This window comes from Aquarana catesbeiana, linkage group LG07, assembly GCF_042186555.1.
Source record: "Aquarana catesbeiana isolate 2022-GZ linkage group LG07, ASM4218655v1, whole genome shotgun sequence".
In the NCBI taxonomy this organism is placed as follows: Eukaryota; Metazoa; Chordata; class Amphibia; order Anura; family Ranidae; genus Aquarana; species Aquarana catesbeiana.
Window position 1 is genome coordinate 304,839,228 of NC_133330.1, and position 22,810 is coordinate 304,862,037.

General features: G+C 44.5%; 1 protein-coding gene across 5 annotated transcripts in view; it reads left to right on the forward strand.

Moving 5' to 3' along the window:
- Nucleotides 1-22,810, forward strand: part of LOC141102574 (atrial natriuretic peptide receptor 1-like) — a 79,797-nt gene that overhangs the window by 34,382 nt on the left and 22,605 nt on the right. For all 5 annotated transcript variants that reach the window (XR_012235159.1, XM_073591481.1, XM_073591480.1 and 2 more), the window contains 2 exons: nucleotides 4,236-4,355; nucleotides 9,179-9,272. Coding sequence is in view for 4 of the 5 variants with exons in the window: in XM_073591481.1 (XP_073447582.1) it covers nucleotides 4,236-4,355; nucleotides 9,179-9,272 (214 nt within the window). In the remaining variant the exon portion in view is untranslated. The remainder of the gene's footprint in view (nucleotides 1-4,235; nucleotides 4,356-9,178; nucleotides 9,273-22,810) is intronic.

Sequence of the window (22,810 nt, forward strand, 5' to 3'; positions counted from 1 at the left end):
ACTGTCTTCTCCTGGCGGGGACGGCTTTCTCAACCGCCCCCAACCCAAGAGAATACAATAGCTCGTCAGGAGGGATTTCCCTATCAGCACTGTCTGTGTTGATGGGGGAATTGAGTGAATTTCTGTACTGCAACCTGTGGAAATTTGCTCCATGTATGTCCTGCTTAGGTACATACAGTGTCATAGACTCACTCGCTAAGGGGACATAACTGTGGCACCCCACACTCACAATGTAATGATGCATTATCAGCGCCGCTCTGTGCATCATTGAGTGCTACCCACTACCAGAATGTGACCACCCTGAAGATGTGAAAAAAGGGAAGTAAAAAGAAAAATTACAAAATACAGTGAGTAGTGTCATCCAGAGGGGAGCACTGAGGGCGGCAGGGTTGAGCCTCTGAGTTTAGCTTTAAATCAGTAGTAAACCAAACCCAACACCAATATGTAATATATTGCAGCTTACCAATCATTAGATGTGGTGGCTGCATCCATTTTCTTTTTTGGGGCTTTTTCCCCCTCTGTTTTATAATCAAACAGGTTTTTTTTATACCTTTTGGGATAAAGGTTTTACATAAATAAAAGCTGATTGTTGTAAAAACCCCTGTGAGTGATAAATGGTTTAGCTCAACCCTTTAAATGCTACATCTAAAGGACAGCTTTCTCTGCCAAAAAGCAACAGACTTACTGGCTGGATCACCAGGTTAAAATAAAAGAACAAAAGCTTAAAAAAAGAAAAGGAATGCAGCCATCACATCTAAGAATTGGTAAGCTGCAATATAATAAATGTTCGCTTTGGGTTTAACACCACTTTAAATATAATCAGCAACAGATTATAAAAAATGTACAGGCCGGAATTACTTAGGATGTTGGTGCTCCTGTCACCTCCTCCTCAAGTGATCTGATCTCTTCCTCCCTAAGGGGCCCTAATGACATTTCAAACTCCCCGATGACTCAGTATCCATAGGAGCCCCCAGATGTCCTTGCATGGCATGTTTAAATTTCAATAGTATTACAGGGAGAATATTATAAACTGCATGGAATGACTCACTAAGCATATATTTACTAGAATCTAGTGAAGAAAATGCCTGAATATACAAAATATGTGAGTCAAGGCAAGCATCCCATTTCTCTGTTTAGTTTCCTATAACCTTCATTTAAATAAAGTGCACCCCCACAAAGGGACCCTGATATGTCACAAGCAGATGTTGTTATGACATTATAAAAAGCAGATCGAACGTCTACAGAGAAAGTGAGAACAGAACCGGTAACAACTTCTATTCCTCCACCAAATAACTGGTATTGTTGACCTAACCAGACCCAAGGTGCAATAAAGCCCGGATCACACTAGTGCAGGCCGTGCCTTCCAGTTTGTGGGTATCGCATCTCCTGCACTCGCAACCCAATTGCGCTGCTCTTGTAAGACGAGCGGGGCTGCCGTTCATTCTGAATGGCACCCCCGCACATCTCAACCTGCAGCGTGATTGCAGGTGGGGGAACTGCAGGGATGCGGTATAGTCAAAAAGACAAATGCGCTTTCCCTGCGGCTGCTTTTTTAAAAAGGTGCATGCATCATTTTTCTGTGGTTCACACAACACAGCAGCTGCCCATTCAAATGAATGGGCTGCTGTGCCCGAGCAAACGCAGGCTGCATGGCGCTTATTAGTGTGAACCGAGCTTAAAGTGCAATAAAAGTAATATTTATACCAGGGTGCAATAAATTTGAATCAATATAAACAGCTCCCTCCATAAGAGGAGCTCCACGGGGAAATTATTCATACAGTTATCTGCGTTTGATGGCACAGTGGCTGCATTTGATGGCACAGTGGCTGCATTTGATGGCACAGTGGCTGCATTTGATGGCACAGTGGCTGCGTTTGATGATACAATGGCGGCAATTGATGGGCACAGTGGCTGTGTTTGATGGCACAGTGGCTGCATTTGATGGCACAGTGGCAGCGTTTGATAGCACAGTGGCGGCAATTGATGGGCACAGGGGCTGCATTTGATGGCACAGTGGCGGCAAATGATGGAGGAAGGGGGATTGTGCAAACTGGGGGGGGGTAATTGTGCAGGATTTGTGAGACATGCTATACACCAGGCTTTGTGCGAAATGCTATACACCAGGCTTTGTGTGAAATGCTATACACCAGGCTTTGTGTGAAATGCTATATACCAGGCTTTGTGCGAAATGCTATATACCAGGCTTTGTGCGAAATGCTATATACCAGGCTTTGTGTGACATGCTATATACCAGGATTTGTGAGAAATGCTATATGCCAGGATTTGTGAGAAATGCTATATACCAGGATTTGTGAGAAATGCTATATGCCAGGATTTGAGGTCTGATGGGGCAGGAATTGGGACTGATCTGAGGGGTGAAGGGGCAGGAATTGGATTGACGGACATGGTGGCTGCGTTTGATGGCACAGTGGCTGCGTTTGATGGCACAGTGGCTGCGTTTGATGGCACAGTGGCTGCGTTTGATGGCACAGTGGCTGCGTTTGATGGCACAGTGGCTGCGTTTGATGGGCACAGTGGCTGCGTTTGATGGTACAGTGGCTGCGTTTGATGGTACAGTGGCGGCAATTGATGTGCACAGTGGCTGCGTTTGATGACACAGTGAGGCTGCAATTGATAGGGGTTTTTTTTTCAGTTTGTTTGCGCCCCCCAAAAAAATTTTGAGCACCAGCCGGGTGCTACACTATCATACTTTAGTTCTCATGGGAAAATATCTGAGAGGGGTTGGAGTTTCTATGCTTATTCAAACGATTAGACACAAGGGGAAAATTTACTAAAAGGCCTTGTTTACGCTTACGGTGCCTTCTGAAGATCGATTTGTGATGGAGCACTCTGCAGAAGTGTTTGACAGGCAGCAAATATGTTCTGGTGACAGATGAGAGGGCATGTCCCTCTTGTTGGTGAGATTTCCTTTGATTTCTTGTTGTGTTAACAGCATAGCAAGTGAAGGAAAATCCCTCCAATAGGACACAGATGGCAGAAAAACCCTGACAGAGGTTCTAACAAGTCCATACTCTATCCAAAATTGAAATGAAGTTCTGTTTTCTAGATTTAAAGAAGATCTGTAAGGTGAACCTACACTGGACCCCATCTTACCCCCATGGTCCTGCTCTACCAGAGCCTCGCGATCCCCCGCTGTCAGACAGTGGGATGTAGCTTCACCGGTCCGGGGATTTTAAGTCCTCCTGGTTTTCTCTCCTTCAGCGCTGACAGGACAGGCTAGGTGTATTCTGATTGATCTGCGCCATCCTTGTGACGGTGGTGACCAATTACAATGCCTCCTACCCATACACGCTGAGAGGTACGGATAGGAGATTAAGCCACAGGGATTTCAAAACCCGTTGAAGCGATGACCCAGTGTCTGACAGTGGGGGATCGCGAGACTCCGGTACAACGGTACCAGGGGGGATGGGGAGGGGTCCAGTGTAAAGTCACCTTATAGATTTTCTGTAAAGGTGAACTAACTCTTTAACCACAACCTAACCCTAAGTCCTCAATCACATTGACTGCGGTTTTGAAATCATGCGACTTCATCTGAAATCACACGATTTCAAAGCTCCATGTCAGTGTGACTTGGAAGACATCTGCGTGGCTTCATGCACAGATGTCTATATAATTGCCACCCAAAATCGCCAAAGGTGGTGCAGGAACTACTTTTTTAAATCGGTGTGGCACCGCAAATTCGGCCTCGCACTGATTTGAACAGTGCGATTGCCGGCAATAGGGTGCGACTTGTCATGCGATTTGACCTGTCTTGCATGCACCACACCTCCAGGATCCTGTCATGTGGTGCCAGTAGAAGTTAAGGTAAGTTTATCTCAGGTTAGATTCTCTTTAACCTTATCCTAACCCTAACCCTAACCTGAGTCCAATTACTACACCAAACCTGAAGCCCCAACCTTACCGATAAATCTAGCCCCTAAAGGACAATTTCACATTTAGTCTTTTGCAGCCTCCCCATCCCCGTCAGTGTAATTACATAGTAAAATATGCTCCAGAGTAAAACTCTACTCTGGAGATCTTCTCTGAACTGCATTTCCTGGAGACGGTGTAGTGGATTCCTGGGAATTCAGAGTTAAATTTTTAAAGAGTTCACCTGCCCAATTGATAACAACAGAATACTCAAAGTTCACAGTGGTGAAAAGTTTCTGAAAAACTTTTTAAAATCTGGTTGCATAGTGTCACTTTTATTTCTATTCTTTCTGTCTTTTCTGAAGTTGATAAAGAGATGCTGGGCACACAATGCTATGATGAGACCTTCGTTTGAGCAAATTAAGAAAAGTTTAGAAAAAATGAATCCTCACCGCGTCAGCCCAGTGGATATGATGATGAATCTGGTAAGGAAACCTTTCAGAATTTAATTATATCTATTGTCAATTTTTTGAGGGAGAGATTGACCCTCTCTATTTGTCCTGGTGATCTTTGTCACCAGAACAGAAGGTGATGGGAAATCCAAAATGTTACAGTTGTCAGTCAAACGAAGGTAAGATCTTCCAATAGGGAAGCCTGTTCCATCAGTTATTTAAGGTGTAAATTCCCTTTAATCTGGAGAGATTTTCTCTTAAATCAGTTTGTGTCCCTGAGACAAGAAGTGAGCAGATAACTCCCCAATGGGACAGGCAGCAAAAAAGAAATAAAAAATTACGTACATAAGTTATTAAAGATGCAAGTTTTCGGGATAACATAGATCCTTCTTTGATCTTTGGTTCTGAGGGTCTAACCCAGTCTTTCTCAACCTTTTAAACACAGAGGAACCCTTTAAATAACTTTCCGGTCTCAGGGAACTCATGCTAATAATGACTATATCTACAACTCAAGATACATGGTCAGTGGAAAGAATGCTTCATACACTTGTAGTCATTGGGATAATATACTCCCTTACAGATAGCTGTTCAAGGAAACTCTAGCAACCTCTGGAGCAACAGTGGTTGAGAAACTGTGCTCTAACCCATGTTATATGTGTAGCACCCTCTAGCTAGTGTGCTAGTTGTAAATAGGTTTAGCTGTTAGTGTAGGAAAATTTGGCTTGGCTGAGAGCCAGTCCTGAGTTGTGAATCTGGGTCAGGGTTTAGTGTCTCAGGGGCTGGATGACTCATCAAGTAGCTCTCTCTGATGCTACCCCCTGGTCTGGAAGTTGGTAGGAACTTCCAGAGATAGATGGTGGGAGTAAGGAGGGCTGCCATGCAAATTTTGAGGTCCTCGGCCAATCCCCAGCAAATGGTCCGGCAGGGGACATATTCACCTCATAAATAGACAGGAGTCATGCCAGCAATGGAAGTTGGGTGGAAGATGAGGATGGAGTGCTGAGGAGGCTGACGGTGGCCCTTGAGAGTGACTTTGGGCCTGAAGCTTGGGTGCTGGAAGATTCCCCCTAAAACACATGAAGGAAGCCCTTCCTGGAGGCACTGGAGCAAGGAGAGGACAGCAAGAGCAGGTCAGCACGTCTGGGAGATCTCCTGAGAGTCAGCTGGATGGGCTGGTGAGTGTCAGTCTGGAGGACTGTGGAGAGAAGTTAGCCTGGAGGGCTAGTGAAAGGGGCAGCTGCAGCCAGGTGGGTTGGCAGTGCCTGAAGAGTTGGTGCTGGGAGCAGTGACCATAGAGAGGAAGAACTGGGAAAGTGTGAGCTGTGTCACCCCATCTGTTCTTCAAGTATACTGTCTGTAAGTCCTTGCCTGTAATGAGCCTTTGCTACAAAAATACTACAGGGTGACAAAGCTGGATTCTGCAAGCAAGCGTGTGCTTGAGGAAGAAGAGGAGCTGTGTATATAGATTGTGTATTGGAAGAGTTGTCCCTGAAGTTTGTTTTAAAGTCGAATGCACATCCCATAAACTCCCATCCTTATCCAAGTTATTAACCCCTCAATAAAACAAACCAAAAAAAACAAAACACAAAGTCACAGACTGTCCTCTGACTCTTAGTGCCTGTGGAAATTTGGTGTGCCTGGCTGTGCAGGCTGGGGGATCCCAGTTACTTGCGGTTCCTTGGGGGGTGCACTACTTATGGGGAGAGGACAGGGAGCCCAGTGAACATAAGTTTGCTGATTTTCCCTAGTTGGAATAATCCCAGACATGACAAGCTCCGATCGGATGACTTACCAGCCTCTGTGGCAGGAGAAGTAGCTAATAGAGCCTAATCTGTACTCATTAAGCTTCAAAGGAATGCAGAGGTGCCATTAGGGGCCTAATAGATCCCTGTTATCTCTATGAAAACATGTCACTTGATCTTGATCTATGCTATCACATAGGTGGCAAAAAAAAAAAAATAATGTTTAAAAATGAAAGTTTAATAAAATAAAAGAACAAGAAAATGGAGAAGCTCCCTGTGCCCATGTACACAAACACACACATATGAAAACAACAATTGCACCACGCATATTCGGTATTGCTCTACATGCTGGAGTGAAAGCAAAAGTTCTAGGATATGCAATTTTGAGGCTTAACATATTTGGTATCTGTTTATTCAATGCAGCCTCAACTTTTGTATTTTACCAAAAAATGCCTATTAAAGTGCCTTGAAAAAGTATTTATACCCCTTGAAATTTTCCATATCTTGTCATGTTACAACCGAAAACGTAAATGTATTTTATTGGAATTTTATGTGATACACCAACACAAAGTAGCACATAATTGTGAAGTAGAAGGAAAATTATAAATGGTTTTCAAACTTTTTTACAAATAAATATGTGAAAAGTGTGGCGTGTATTTGTATTCAGCCCCCCTGAGTCAATTCTTTGTAGAACCACCTTCCTCTGCAATTACAGCTGCAAGTCTTTTTGGGGATTTCTCTACCAGCTTTGCACATCTAGAGAGTGACATTTTTGCCTTTTTCTTTTTTGAAAAAAAGCTCAAGCTCTGTCATATTGAATGGAGAGTGTCTGTGAACAGCAATTTTCAAGTCTTGCCACAGATTCACAATTGGATTTAGATCTGGACTTTGACTTGGCTATTCTAACACCTGAATATGCTTTGATCTAAACCATTCCATTGTAGCTCTGGCTGTATGTTTAGGGTTGTTGTCCTGCTGGAAGGTGAACCTCCGCCCCAGTCTCAAGTCTTTTGCAGACTCTAACAGGTTTTCTTCTAAGATTGCCCTGTAATTGGTTCCATCCAACTTCCCATCAACTCTGACCAGCTTCCCTGTCCCTGCTGAAGAAAAACATCCCCACAACATGATGCTGCCACCACCATGTTTCACGGTGGGGATGGTGTGTTCAGGGTGATGTGCAGTGGTTGTTTTCCATCACACATAGCGTTTTGCTTTTAGGCCAAAAAGTTAAATTTTCATCTGAGCAGAGTGCCACCTTCCACATGTTTGCTGTGTCCCCCACATGGCTTCTAGCAAACTTCAAACAGGACTTCTTATGACTTACTTTCAACAATGGCTTTCTTCTTGCCACTCTTCCATATAGACCAGATTTGTGGAGAGCACGACTAATAGTTGTCCTGTGGACAGATTCTCCCACCTGAGCTGTGGATCTCTGCAGCTCCTCCAGAGTTACCATGGGCCTCTTAGCTGCTTCTCTGATTAAGGCTCTCCTTGCCCGGCCTGTCAGTTTAGGTGGACGGCCATGTCTTGGTAGGTTTGCAGTTGTGCCATACTCTTTCTATTTTCCAATGATGAATTGAACAGTGATCCATGAGATATTCAAAGCTTGGGATATTTTTTTATAACCTAACCCTGCTTTAAAACTTTATCCCTGACCTGTCTGGTGTGTTCCTTGGCCTTCATGATGCTTTTTGTTCACCAAGGTTCTCTAACAAACCTCTGAGGGCTTCACAGAACAGCTGTATTTATAGTGAGATTAAATTACACATAGGTGGATTCTATTTAAAATAAGTGAATTCTGAAGGCAATTGGTTCCACTAGATTTTAGTTAGGGGTACCAGAGTAAAGGGAGCTGAATACAAATGCATGCCATACTTTTCAGATATTTATTTGTAAAAAAAAAATTGAAAACCATTGATTAATTTCCTTCCACTTCACAATTATGTGCCCTTTGTGTTGGTCTATCACATATAATCCCAATAAAATACATTTACGTTTTTGGTTGTAACATGACAAAATGTGAAAATTTTCAAGGGATATGAAAACTTTTTCAAGGCACTGTGTATTGTGTTTGTGTGCATTTTTTGCTGAAAAAAATAGTTTAACAAAAAATTGGCCATACAAAATTGTAATTAACACCATTTTATTCTACATGGTCTTTGCTTTCAGAAATGATGTAATGTTTTGCTGATGTTAAGCTGAACTCTGAGATAAGCAGTTTTTTTGTAAATACAAGAGTCATGTTTATTCTTGGTGTGCTTTATTTCTTCCAGATCTGTGCAGTGAACCAGTGTAGAACTTTACTTCTGTGCAGGAGCTTCCTGTAATAATGACCAGTCACTGCTGCACTCTCTGCTTGTGCAGGGTGACTGGTCTTGTTTCCGCCCCTCTTGTAGTTTTCTGTAGGCAGCCTGTAGTGGGTGGGGCCTGCTAGGTCCCTCCCACAGCTCTTCACAGGCACTGTACAGCACACTGATGACGTCACTGCTACTTTTACAAGGTAGTAATGCAAAGGCACTTGATGCACAAAGTGAATTTATATGCTTTATAGTTATTGAGCAGTATAAAGTTACTAAATAAAACATTTTGTGCCCAGAGTTCAGCTTAAAGTGGTTGCAAGGGCAGAAGGTTTCTTATCATAATGCATTCAATGCATTAAGATAAAAAACCTTCTGTGTGGAGCAGCCGCCCTCAGCCCCACCTAAGCCCCATCTCGATTCAGCGATGTTGCACGAAAGACTCGGCTGTCCGGGACTCTCCCTTCTGATTGGCTGAGGCAGCAGCGGGGCACCATTGGCTCCCGCTGCTGTCAATCAAACTCAGTGAGTCAATGAGGAGAGAGAGGGTGCTGGGCCGGGCCGCAGCTCCGCGTCTGTCAAGTATACCATGTTTGTTATTTTTAGAAAATAAAAAACAAGACTTTAAAATCACTTTAAGTAATCTCTAGGCCCAATATGTGCATTTTAACATGTGTGCAGAGAGAAAAAAAAAGGATCTGGCAGCAAAAGGGTTACATCTAATAGAAGAACTGAAAGAAAAAACAACAAAATTTGATTGAAGTTGGGTTATGGTTGTTGTGTAGTTAACTAACAGTCATCTGTATTACAATGGTAGATGGAAAAGTACAGCAAACACTTGGAAGCCATTGTTGCTGAGAGGACACAAGATCTCCTACAAGAGAAACAAAAAACTGACCGTCTCCTTTACAGTAAGTAAATCAAAATTCTGATTGGCCTCAAACAAGCAATTGATATTTTCCTAATGGATACTGTAAATCGTGTGAATAGAAAACATCCATCAAGTTTATAGGTCAGATTCCAATTGCTTTAAGTAATACAAACACACTATTTAAAGAGATTGTAAAGCTTCAGATTTTTTTAAATTAAAATAATAAACATGTCATACTTACCTGCTCTGTGTAATGGTTTTGCACAGAGCAGCCCCAATCCTCTTCTTCTGGAGTCCCCTGCCAGCGCTCCTGGCTCCTCCTCTTCATTGAGTGGCCACCATAGAAAGCTGCTTTCTATGGGGGCACTTGTGCAGGAACAATCCCACGCCACCCTGTCTGTGTCTATAGACCAGTGATGGCGAACCTTGGCACCCCAGATGTTTTGGAACTACATTTCCCATGATGCTCATGCACTCTGCAGTGTAGTTGAGCATCATGGGAAATGTAGTTCGAAAACATCTGGAGTGCCAAAGTTCGCCATTACTGCTATAGACACAGGCAGTACAGCTTGGCACCGCACCCCCCCCCCCCCCTCACTCCCTCATCACAGAATTTGATTGACAGCAGTGGGAGCCAATATTTTCCATTGCTATCAGTTTGCCCAATGAGGAGAAAGAGAGCAGAGACACCTGCTATTGCCATGCACAATGCTGGATCGAGATCGGGCTCAGGTAAGTACAAGGTGTGACTGGGGGGATTATCTGGCGCTGAAGATTTTCTACCTTAATGTATAGAATGCATTAGGGTAACCTTAAGGTTTTAGAATCGCTTTAAAAAGATCCCATCCAAGCACTCTTTTTTTGTCTTAGATTATCACATTACATAATTCTATTGCTAATTCTGGGAAAGCGTGTAGGACTCCATGGGGCGTTTTATGACAGATCGAGTTTTTAGTCTTATTTATTAAAACATGTAATGCCGTGTACACACGGGTGGACTTTTCGGCATCAGACTTTCGACTGACTTTTGACGGACTTCCGACGGACTTTCGAACGAACGGACTTGCCTACACAAGATCACACCAAAGTCCGACGGATTCGTACGTGATGACGAACGACTGGACTAAAATAAGGAAGTTGATAGCCAGTAGCCAATAGCTGCCCTAGCGTTGGTTTTCGTCCGTCGGACTAGCATACAGACGAGCGGATTTCTCAATAGGAACTGGGTCCGGCGGAGTTCCGGCGGAAAGATTTGAAACATGTTCCAAATCTAAAGTCCGTCTGATTTTCGACCGAAAAAGTCTGCTGCAGGTCCGATGAAGCCCTCACACAGCCGGATTGTCTGACGGATTCGTTCCGTCTGACTAGTCTGGTCGAAAAGTCCGCCCGTGTGTACACGGCATTAGTCTCTTTATTCAGAGTTTGTTTTATTTATGATTGTAAACATCTATCAGTTTGCTATGTGCGGCAAAATTGGTTTTCCAACTCGTATAATTGCAACTCGTTCAAATTTGATGGACAAATTCAAAATACAGCTCCCCTGTGCTTTGAGCAGAACTAAAGTCTGTAATACTTACCTTTCCGGCGCCAATATCTTTTACTGGCTTCTCCTGGGTGCTACGCTGTGACTGTCTTCATTGGCCAATGTGGGATGACATCGCTCCCTCGCATATGCAGGAGTGAAATCATCCCGCGGCACACAGGATGGATGTAAACTGAACTGTGCATGCACCAGCAATTTAAAAGGGCACAAAGCCAAAAAATGGGTAGGTATGTGATCCCTAAACATCCACATTGGTTCATCCTCTCAAAAGAGAGTGCTTGCATAGCAAAGTGAACTTCTGTTTTTTTTTTTTTTACATTCCTTTGCGCAATTGTATATTCAGTTTCACTGCATTCACTAGGCTAAGTGAACATTCTATAATAAACATAATACAACACTAGGTGGCATCAACATACAATGAGAACAGTCCTGCTTCTGGACGCTTAGGATGTCTATGAAGAATTAAATGTCATGCGTGCAACTGAATGGTGGCCATACACACTTCACTAAATGATTGATTCTTTTTCCGATCAATCTCTTCCAATAGGAGTAATCTAGCTATAGTCAACAACCCATTCGGTCAATATACCACACGGGGAAAGTGGATTTCAGTTGATAGTTAATATATAATTGTAACCTTACGATCAAAAATTATTGATCATATCTCTGTTTCCAACATGTAATTGCATAATCTGACTGATCATAATAAGATCATATTCATAAAAATAGCATCACAGTGCTGTCGACTGATGGAAAACAAACTGATAATATTCTGGGCGATCAACTCAGTTTGATCAAATTCAATTGAAATTATATCCAACTCAATCTGGGAAAGGGAAATAATAATTATTTGATGGTTTGCAGATTCGATCGTTTTGATTAAATTGCACAACAATTGGATAAAAAATTATAGCCACCATAAGAAAACAGCCATTGCTGTTTTTTAAAGAATTGGCAAAAATTGGGAAAGTGCACTGTCATAGACTACGAAACACACATAAAGGTTTATAAAAGTGGAACAAAAAAAAATAAAAACAAATATCCCTCAAGGTTTTAGGATATTTAAACAATGTTACATTGAATATTTTATATATAAAAAGATGAAAGAAAAATGAAATTCACAATAAATTACAATCCAAAATCAAATCTTTATTATTTATTTATTTATTATAGGTACTTACAGATTCTCACAAGAGTAAGTACACCCCTCACATTTGTTTAACCACCTCAATACAGGGCACTTACACCCCCTTCCTGCCCAAGCCATTTTTCAGTTTTCAGCGCTGTCGCACTTTGAATGACAATTGCGCGGTCATGTTACACTGCACCTTAATTAAATTTTTATCATTTTTTCCCCACAAATAGAGCTTTCTTTTGGTAGTATTTGATCACCTCTGCGGTTTTTATTTATTGCGCTATAAACAAAAGAAGAGGGACAATTTTGAAAAAACACAATATTTTTTACTTTTTGCTATAATAAATATCCAATTTTTTTTTTTTTTTTAACAAATTTTTTCCTCAGTTTAGGCCAATACGTATTCTTCTACATATTTTTGGTAAAAAAAAATTGCGATAAGCGTATATTGATTGGTTTGCGCAAAAGTTATAGCGTCTACAAAATAGGGGATAGATTTATAGCATTTTTATTATTTATTTATTTTTTACTAGTAATGGCGGCGATCTGCAATTTTTATTGTGACTACGATATTGCGGCGGACACATCGGACACTTTTGACACATTTTTGGGACCATTCACATTTATACAGCGATCAATGCTATAAAATTGCATTGATTACTGTGTAAATGTGACTGGCAGGGAAGGGGTTAACACTAGGGGGCGCTCGAGGGGTTAATGTATGACCTAAGGAGGTGATTCTAACTGTGGGGGGAGGGTACTGACTGGGGGAGGTGACCGATCGCTGTCCCTATGTACAAGGGACACGCCATCGGTCTCCTCTCCTCTCTGACAGGACGTGGATCTGTGTTTACATGCACAGATCCACGCTCCTGCTCTGTTACCCGGCAATCGCGGGTGCCCGGCGGACATCGTGGCCGCCGGGCACGCGCACCGGGTCCCGAGTGACGCAGCGGGCACGTGCGCGCGCCCCCTAGTGGCTCGGGAGGGCGAGGACGTCATATGACGTCCTCCCAGAACAACAGAAGCCTCGTCCAGCCGTCATATGACAGTTAGCGGTGGCTTAGCGGTTAAATATTTTATTATATCTTTTCATGTGACAAAACTGAAGAAATGACACTTTGCTACAATGTAAAGTAGTGAGTGTACAGCTTGTATAACAGTGTAAATTTGCTGTCCCCTTTAAAATAACTCAACACACAGCCATTAATGTCTAAACCGCTGGCAACAAAAGTGAGTACACCCCTAAGGGAAAATGTCCAAATTGGACCCAAAATGTCAATATTTTGTGTGGCCACCTTTATTTTCCAGCACTGCCTTAACCCTCTTGGGCATGGAGTTCACCAGAGCTTCACAGGTTGCCACTGGAGTCCTCTTCCACTCCTCCATGAGGACATCACGGAGCTGGTGGATGTTAGAGACCTTGCACTCCTCCACCTTCCGTTTGAGGATGCCCCACAGATGCTCAGGGTTTAGGTCTGGAGACATGCTTGGCCAGTTCATCACCTTTACCCTCAGCTTCTTTAGCAAGGTAGTGGTCATCTTGGAGGTGTGTTTGGGGTCGTTATAATGTTGGAATACTTCCCTGCGTCCCAGTCTCCGGAGGGAGAGGGATCATGATCTGCTTAAGTATGTCACAGTACATGTTGGCATCAATGGTTCCCTCAATGAACTGTAGCTCTACAGTGCCAGCAGCACTCGTGCAGCCCCAGACCATGACACTCCCACCACCATGCTTGACTGTAGGCAAGACACAATTGTCTTTGTACTCCTCACCTGGTTGCCCCCACACACGCTTGACACCATCTGAACCAAATAAGCTTATCTTGGTCTCATCAGACCACAGGACATGGTTCCAGTAATCCATGTCCTTAGTCTGCTTGTCTTCAGCAAACTGTTTGCAGGCTTTCCTGTGCATCATCTTTAGAAGAGGCTTCCTTCTGGGATGACAGCCATGCAGACCAATTTGATGCAGTGTGCAGAATATGGTCTGAGCACTGACAGGCTGAGATCCCCCCCCCCACCCCCTCAACCTCTGCAGCAATGCTGCCAGCACTCATACGTCTATTTTCCAATGACAACCTCTGGAAATCTCTGGATATGACGCTGGGTAAGTGCACTCAACTTCTTTGGTCGACCATGGCGAGGCCTGTTCTGAGTGGAACCTGTCCTGTTGTATGGTCTTAGCCACCGTGCTGCAGCTCAGTTTCCCGTTCTTGGCAATCTTCTTAATTTTCTTATTCTTAGCCTAGGTCATCTTTATGTAGAGCAACAATTTTTTTTTCAGATCCTCAGAGAGCTCTTTCCCATGAGGTGCCATGTTGGGCTTCCAGTGACCAGTATGAGAGAGTGAGAGCGATAACACCAAATTTAACACACCTGCTCCCCGTTCACACCTGAGACCTTGTAACACTAACGAGTCACATGACCCCGGGGAGGGAAAATGGCTAATTGGGCCCAATTTGTACATTTTCACTTAGGGGTGTACTCACTTTTGTTGCCAGTGGTTTAAACATTAATGGCTGTGTGTTGAGTTATTTTGAGGGGACAACAAATTTACACTGTTATACAAGCTCTACACTCACTACTTTACATTGTAGAAAAGTGTCATTTCTTCAGTGTTGTCACATGAAAAGATATAATAAAATATTTACAAAAATGTGAGGGGTGTACTTACTTTTGTGAGATATTGTAAGTACCTGTAATAAATAATAAAGATTTGATTTTAGGTTGTAAATTACATTTTTTGTTTCATCTTTTACATATATACTGTATATATATTGTGACGGTATGCGAGGTGAGATACACGATAATAGGTACATTTCACCTCGCATTCGTTCCGTTTTAAGGGACTGAACCGGAATCCGGCCCGGTTTTTCCAGCCTCTGTGAAGAAAGTGACCGTTTGCTGACTGTCATTCAGAAAAGGTGATCCCCACGAGCTAATTCCCTACTCGTGGTGGATTCAGCAGGCACTTTTCTGAAGATGGAGGAAATGTTAAAAGCCCTGCTACAGGCCAATGCAGCTTGGAGGGAAACCAACCGCCTCCGCCAATTCGTAGAGGCTGCTGCAGCACAACAGGCGGCCCAGCAGGAAATGAATCGGCAGTTGGCAGAGGCTCTGGTGGAACTGAAAAAGGGGTCCGCATCTCCTGTGCCAGTGGATCCAAAGTTGGTACGTGCATCCTACCACCTACAGAAAATGACACCTGCGGATGAGGTCGAGGCATACATACTTTTGAGAGAGTCTCTGTCCGTGAGGGATGGCCAAAAGAGCAATGGGCGGGTCTGTTGGCCCCATTTCTAACAGGAGAACCCCAAAAGGCCTATTTTGATCTAGAACCAGATAAGGCCCAGGACTATGAGACTCTAAAGACATAGATACTCGCACGCTTGAGTGTCACCATGGCAGTCCGGCCCAGCGTGTGCATCAGTGGTCCTACTCCAGCAACAAGCCACCCCGTTCACAAATGTTTGACCTGGTCCACCTCACCAGGAAGTGGTTGCAGCCAGAGACCTTGACAGGCCCTCAGATCGTGGAACGCGTGGTAACGGACCAGTACCTGCGTGTGCTCCCTGCTGCTCTGAGGAAGTGAGTCGGACAGGGAGACCCCAAAACTGCAACCCAGTTGGTGGACCTAGTGGAGAGGTACACTGCCACTGAGGACTTGGTGAACCCATCTACGCCCCACTTCGGTGTCTCTAGAGGTGCAAGATCGCCCAGCGGAAGACTGCCTTTTCCACTCCTGAGGGCTCATTTCAGTATAAGCGGATGCTTTTTGGTCTACATGGAGCCCATGCTTCATTCCAGCAAATGATGGACAAAGCCTTGAGACCACATCCCCATATGCAGCTGCATATTTGGACGATGTGGTCATCCACAGCCCAGATTGGGAATCGCACCTGCTCTGGGTACAAGCGGTGATAGATTCCTTTAGGGAAGCAGGTCTTACGGCTAACCCCAAAAAATGTGCCATAGGCCTGGAGGAGGCCAAATACCTTGGGTACATTATTGGCCGGGGAATGGTCAAGCTGCAGACCAATAAGGTTGAGGCAGTTCAAAAATGTCCCCAACCGATCAATAAAAAACAACTGAGGGCCTTCCTGGGCATTACGGGGTATTACAGACAGTTCATACCCAATTTTGCCACCATGGCCACCCCTCTGACCGACCTGACGAAGGGTAAAGGGTCGGTCATGGTCAAGTGGAATCCCCAAGCCGAGGAGGCATTTTAGAATTTAAAGCAGACCCTTTGTGGGTTACCAGTACTAGTGGCCCCAGACTTCAGCAAGGAGTTTGTCGTACAGACGGACGTTTCTAAGGTGGGCCTAGGGGCTGTACTGTCGCAGAACAGGGATGGCAAGGAGCACCCAGTTGTATACCTGAGCCGGAAGCTGAACAAGCACGAAAAGAACTATGCCATTGTAGAAAAGGAGAGTCTCGCCATTAAATGGACCTTAGACTCCCTGAGGTATTACCTACTGGGGAGGTCGTTTAAACTGGTCACCAACCATGCTCTCCTAAAGTGGATGTGTGGCAACAGGGAGAAAAATGGCCGTGTGACAAGGTGGTTCCTGGCTTTACAACCCTTTCGGTTTACGGTGGAGCACAGGCCTGGAAAGTTCCAAAATAACGCAGATGCCCTCTCTCACTGTATGGTTGGGCATCATTTTTAGAAATGGCTTCCTTCTGGGATGACAGCCATGCAGACCAATTTGATGCAGTGTTCAGAGTATGGTCTGAGCACTGACAGGCTGACCCCCCCCACCCCTTCAACCTCTGCAGTAATGCTGGCAGCACTCATACGTCTATTTCCCAAGGACGATCTCTGGATATGAAGTTGAGCACGTGCACTCAACTTCTTTGGTCGACCATGGCGAGGACTGTTCTGAGTGGAACCTGTCCTGTTAAACCGATGTATGGTCTTGGCCACCGTGCTGCAGCTCAGGTTCAGGGTCTTGGCAATCTTCTTATAGCCTAGGCCATCTTTATGTAGAGCAACAATTCTTTTTTTCAGATCCTCAGAGAGTTCTTTGCCATGAGGTGCCATGTTGAACTTCCAGTGACCAGTATGAGAGAGTGAGAGCGATAACATCAAATGTAACACACCTGCTCCCCATTCCCACCTGAGACCTTGTAACACTAACAAGTCATATGACACCGGGGAGGGAAAATGGCTAATTGGGCCCAATTTGGACATTTTCACTTAGGGGTGCACTCACTTTTGTTGCCAGCGGTTGAGACATTAATGGCTGTGTGTTGAATTATTTTGAGGGGATAGCAAATTTACACTGTTATACAAGCTGTACACTCACTACTTTACATTGTAGCAAAGTGTCATTTCTTCAGTGTTGTCACATGAAAAGACATAATAAAATATTTACAAAAATGTGAGGTGTGTACTCACTTTTGTGAGATACTGTGTATATATATATATACTTGGTGCTACTAGATACGAGAAGCGCAACACAAGGTCAGATTATGGGTATATGGGGCATCTCAGCCAATGGGCAGGGGTTTTCTTGAATCCCTTGGCCTGCTGAGAGAACTTATATATTTGGGTGGAGTCAGGTGATTTGTGTTCTGTGCCACCTGGATGGCTGTCTGGGTGGACATGTGTTGTACTGCCCGGGATGCTAGGCTGGAGATTTGGGCCTATCCCGGGCACATCTGGCTGCTAGGCTGTTTGAGGGCCTATCCAGAAGCAATAGAGCAGCACAGGGTTGGGATTCGGCTTGCAGTCCAACCAAAAGAGACGGTCCTGTCGTCGTCAGAGTTAGAGGGGAAGCTGTCCCCACTAAGGGACCAACCACCTTGTTACCAGGATTCGGAACCACAGTGAGTAAATGAAGCAAGTACCAGAGCAGCATTCTCACCAACCGGGGACGGTGAAGAATTGGGAAACTTCAGTGGGTATCAAGCCAGGGACCCAACCAGCGCAGGTGATGCTTGCAGAGAAGCCTTGTGTGTCAAGCCAGGGACCGAGCAAGCCAGTGGGGTGAAGCTTGAGAGGTACCTTGAGTGCCAAGCTAGGGACCCAACAGAGAGGTGGGGGTGACACCTGAGGAAGATACCACCGTGAAGATTGGAGGAGCTCAAGGGATTCAGTGGCAGTGAATCAGTGGGTCTAGTGAGCTCAGTCAGCTGAAGAACTACAAGGAGTGATTGTAGTGAAAGTGAAAGAACTGTTACGCTTTGTGTTAGGAACTGTTAAAGACTGTTGCCATAGGGGACAGCATCCCTATACATGCTGATGTGGCGTCTTGCTGGATGCTTTTCCCTGCATGGCTGTCCTATTGAAGTCTCAGAGTCTGCCAATTGAACTTGCAACTACTTAAGGGTGTCCTGCACCCACCATGCCTCAAAACCCACTACATACAGAAGGATGTCAGCTATCCCTGGCCCTGGAGGTTCTCATGGGACCGAGGGAGGCCTGAGACTTTGCTACATATATATATATATATATATATATATATATATATAGTGCGGGAAATAATTATTTGATCCCCTTCAGATTTTGTAAGTTTGCCCATTTACAAAGAAATGAAGTGTGCATAATTTTTATAAAAGGTGTACTTTAAATGATAGAGACAGAATATCAACCAAAAATCCAGAAAAAAAAAAACACACATAAAACAAATGCTATCAATTAAGTTGCAGTTCAGTGAGTAAAACAAGTATTTGATCCCCAAGCAAAACATGACTTAGTACTTGGTGGAGAAACCCTTGTTGGCAAGTACAGAGGTAAGACGTTTCTTGTAGTTAGTGACCAGGTTTGTACACATCTCAGGAGGGATTTTGGTCCACTCTTCTTTACAGATCTTCTCTAAATCCATAAGGTTTCTTGGGAGTCTCTTTGCAACTCAAAGTTTCAGCTCCCTCCATAAATGTTCTATAGGATTAAGGTCTGGAGACTGATTAAGCCATTCCATGACCTTAATGTGCTTCTTCCTGAGCCACTCTAATGTTGCCTTGGCTGTATGTTTTGGGTCATTGTCATGCTGGAAGACCCATCTTCAGTATTCTGGCTGAGGGAAGAAGGTTCTCATTCAAGATTTTACAATACATGGCCCCGTCCATTGGCCCCTCAATGCGGCAAAGTCGGCCTGTACCTTTAACAGAGAAACAGCCCAAAAGCATCATGTTTTCACCTCCGTGCTTGACTGTACGGAAGGTGTTCTCAGGGTCATAGCATTTTTCTGCCCCCAAACACGGCGAATCGCGTTATTGCCAAGGAGCTCTGTGGTCATCTGACAACAGCACTTTCTCCCAAACCTTCTCTGAATCATTTTTATGTTCATTGGAATGGCTGTATATGTGCCTTCTTGAGGAGGGGGACTCGCTGTGTTTGAAGGGAAAAAAATGCTGACTATGACCCTAAGAACACCATCCCTACAGTCAAGCACAGAGGTGGAAACATTATGCTTTGGGGCTGTTTTTCTCCTAAAGGTACAGTACAAACTGACTTTGCTGCATTGAGGGGCCAATGGACGGGGCCATGTATTGTAAAATCTTGGATGAGAACCTTCTTCCCTCAGCCAGAACTCTGGAGATGGGTCATGGATGGGTCTCCCAGCATGACAATGACCCAAAATACACCGCCAAAGCAACAAAGGAGTGGCTCAAGAATAAGCACGTAAGGGTAATGGAGTGGCCTAGTCAGTCTCCAGACCTTAATCCTATAGAAAATTTATGGAGGGAGCTGAAAATTCGAGTTGCCAAGTGACATCCAAGAAACATTAAGGATTTAGAGAAGATCTGTAAAAAGAGTGGACCAAAATCCCTCCTCAGATGTGTGCAAACCTGGTCACCAACTACAGGAAACGTCTTACCTCTGTGCTTGCCAACAAGGGTTTCTCCACCAAGTACTAAGTCATGTTTTGCTTGGGGATCAGATACTTATTTTACTCACTGTACTGCAACTCAATTTATAACATTTGAATCATATTTTTTCTGGTTGATATTCTGTCTCTATCATTTAAAATACACATGATAAAAATAATAGACTCTTCATTTCTTCACTGTATACTGTATCACGTCATGAACTTCAGGTTTATTTGTCCTTTTACAGGGCTCTGTTTTGCCATAACATAAACTGAAATGGTGTATAATTTGCTAGGGCCAATTGACTCTGGCTGTATTGCACTGCACAATGAAGCAGATGTCCTCATTCAGGTTGCCAAGGACACTATGAAAAGCCCTCACTTGAGATTCTGAATACGGTTTTGTGAGTGAATGGCCAGCATTATATCCCATAATAACATGCTGAATATAGATAACCTGGCAATTCTATAAGGGAGCATATTTCACACACATGGAAGTCAATGTCCAATATTTGCATTCAGACATATCAGTTTGTGTTCTCTTCTTTTTGTCTCTTGTTTTATACTTTGTAATTGTTTCTTTATTTAGATTGTTTTTTTTAGTGCAAATGTTGTTCTAGATTGAAAAAGTCTGTTTATAGGTACACTTCATTCAGAATTAAAGCGGAGTTCCACCCAAAAGTGGAACTTCCACTTTAAGCACTCCTCGCCCCCTTACATGCCACATTTGGCATGTAATTTTTTTTGTGAGTGGGTGACTAGGTTTGAGTGGGTCTTCCTTTCCCACTTCCTACTACGGGCCGCCTAGGTGACTCCTCTTCTCCCCCTATGCGGCCCCTCCCTCTCGGCAATCTTCTGGGACACATCACAGGTCCCAGAAGATTGCCTGTCCACTCAGAGAGCTCAGCGCGACTCGCACATGTGCAGTGCGCGCCCAGCCGTGAAGCTGCAAGCTGTCCGGCCTGGGTGCCCACAGTTTCAATGAAGGCGCCGCAGAGAGGAGGGGGAGAGGAGCGAGGCTATGCATGGCCACATTGCTGGACCGTGGGACAGGTAAGTGTCTGTTTTTTAAAAGTCAGCAGCTACACTTTTTGTAGCTGCTGAATTTAAATAAAAATAAGGCTGGAACTCCACTTTTAGGTTGATAAGCAAATATTGTCTAAATACAAGAGCCATGAGTATTCTTAATGAATCTTTGTGTGTTTTGTGTATTTCTTGCAGACAGCGGCGGCCCTTCCATTAGGGGCGCCTGGGCTCCGCCCTCTCTCTCTACACAATCCCCTATATGACTAATGGATAGATTCATGCATTGTATGAATCTATCCACGGTCGCCGCTGCAACCCCCTATTTAGGCATCCGGCCCCTTTCAGGATGCCAGGTGCCTGAATTACAGGGGGGGGGTTTGAAGCACCTGATTAGAGCCATAGGCTTTAATAGGCTTCAAAATATGTGGGCTTGTGGTGCAGAGCATTGCGTCATGAGCCCACCCAGGTGTTACAACAGCAAACGAATATTCGCTGTTGTAACACTGATCCTTAATCCGGCCAATCAGACGCGGGTGTGAGACCTGTTTTCTGATTGGCTGAAAAGAGAAGACCCCCGATTGGCTGCCGAGAAGAACGGAGGAAACGGAAGCCAGAGCCGTCGCCCGTGGAGAGCAGGAAAATGGGAGAGCCGCCGCCGCCAAGAGCCTGGGAGAAGCATTGCATAGATGGGGTAAGTGCACCAGTCCCACCCGTCGACGGACGGATGGACCAACAGGGGGGTGATACTGCCTGTTTGCCGCCCCCCCCCCCCCCCCAAAGAAAATTACTCCCGGCTGCCACTGCTTCAAGATCTGTGCAGTAATCCAATGTAAAGCTTTGCCTCTGTGCAGGAGCTTTCTGTAACAAAGACTGTCACTGTTGCTCACTCTTCTTGTGCAGGGTGACTGGTCTTGTATCCGCCCCCTCCTGTAGCTTTCTGCAGGCAGTCTGTAGTGTGTGGGCCTTTTGGCTCTTCCCACAACTCTGCCTCCTGTACAGGAGCATACCGATGGTGTCACTACTTCTTTTACAAGGCTTATGCAGAAATAATTAAATGTCAGTAGCTCCAAATACTGTAGCTGCTGACTTTTAATATTAGGACACTTACCTGTCCAGGAATCCAGCGGTGTCTTCACCCGAGCTGATTTTTCATTTGGCTATCGGGTGCTACTGCCGCCATCTCCACTAAGGGAAACCGACAGTGAAACCTTGCGGCTTTATAGCCGATGCCCTACTGTGTATGCGCAAAGCGCACTGTGCTCCCTGAATGGGCTTGCTGCGGGGGAAGGAGGAGGGGGCTGAACTCTGCAAACTGACCCGGAAGTGGGATCGGGTACCAGTCAAAACAAGGTACCTGCTCCCCCCCCCAAAAAGTGCCAAATGTGGCAGCAGAGGGGGGGGGGGAGTCAGACAAGCGGAGCCTCCCCTTTTGGGTGGAGTACTGCTTTAACTAGGATTTAAAGGCATCTGGTGAATTTACAGTATATATATTTAAAGTACAGTATATATTTTACAGCCAGAAATCTGAGGGATGTGCTCTCATGCCTAGTGTGGTTAGTTTGAAATAGGAGAGCTGGGGGACTGGCATGATCACTGGGTATTTCACACAAAGAAAGAAATATAAAAAGAACAGGATACATCTTCATATAATTACATGGTACAGCAGAATAAAATCAGCAATATGAACACAAAAATACCTTTTTCATTATTTCTAGGGGGTAGAGAAAGAGACAGTATTAGTGTATTCCCTTTTCCAGCAGGCTCCAGTGATGTTTTCTTCTCCCTGAAGTACCCGCTTTTGTTTAGTCCTTAAAATGATTGTAAAGTCTTGTTTTTTCCCAATAAAAATAACAAACACGTTATACTTACCTGCTCTGTTGCAGTGCATTTGCACAGAGCAGCCTGGATCCTCCTCTTCTTGGGTCCCTCTATTGTGCTCCTGGCCCCTCCCTCCTGTTCAGTGCCCCCACAGTAAGAAGCTTGCTATGGGGACACCCGAACCGAGTCACAGCTCCCTGTGTCCATTTGGATATGGAGCCCCGTTCTGGCCC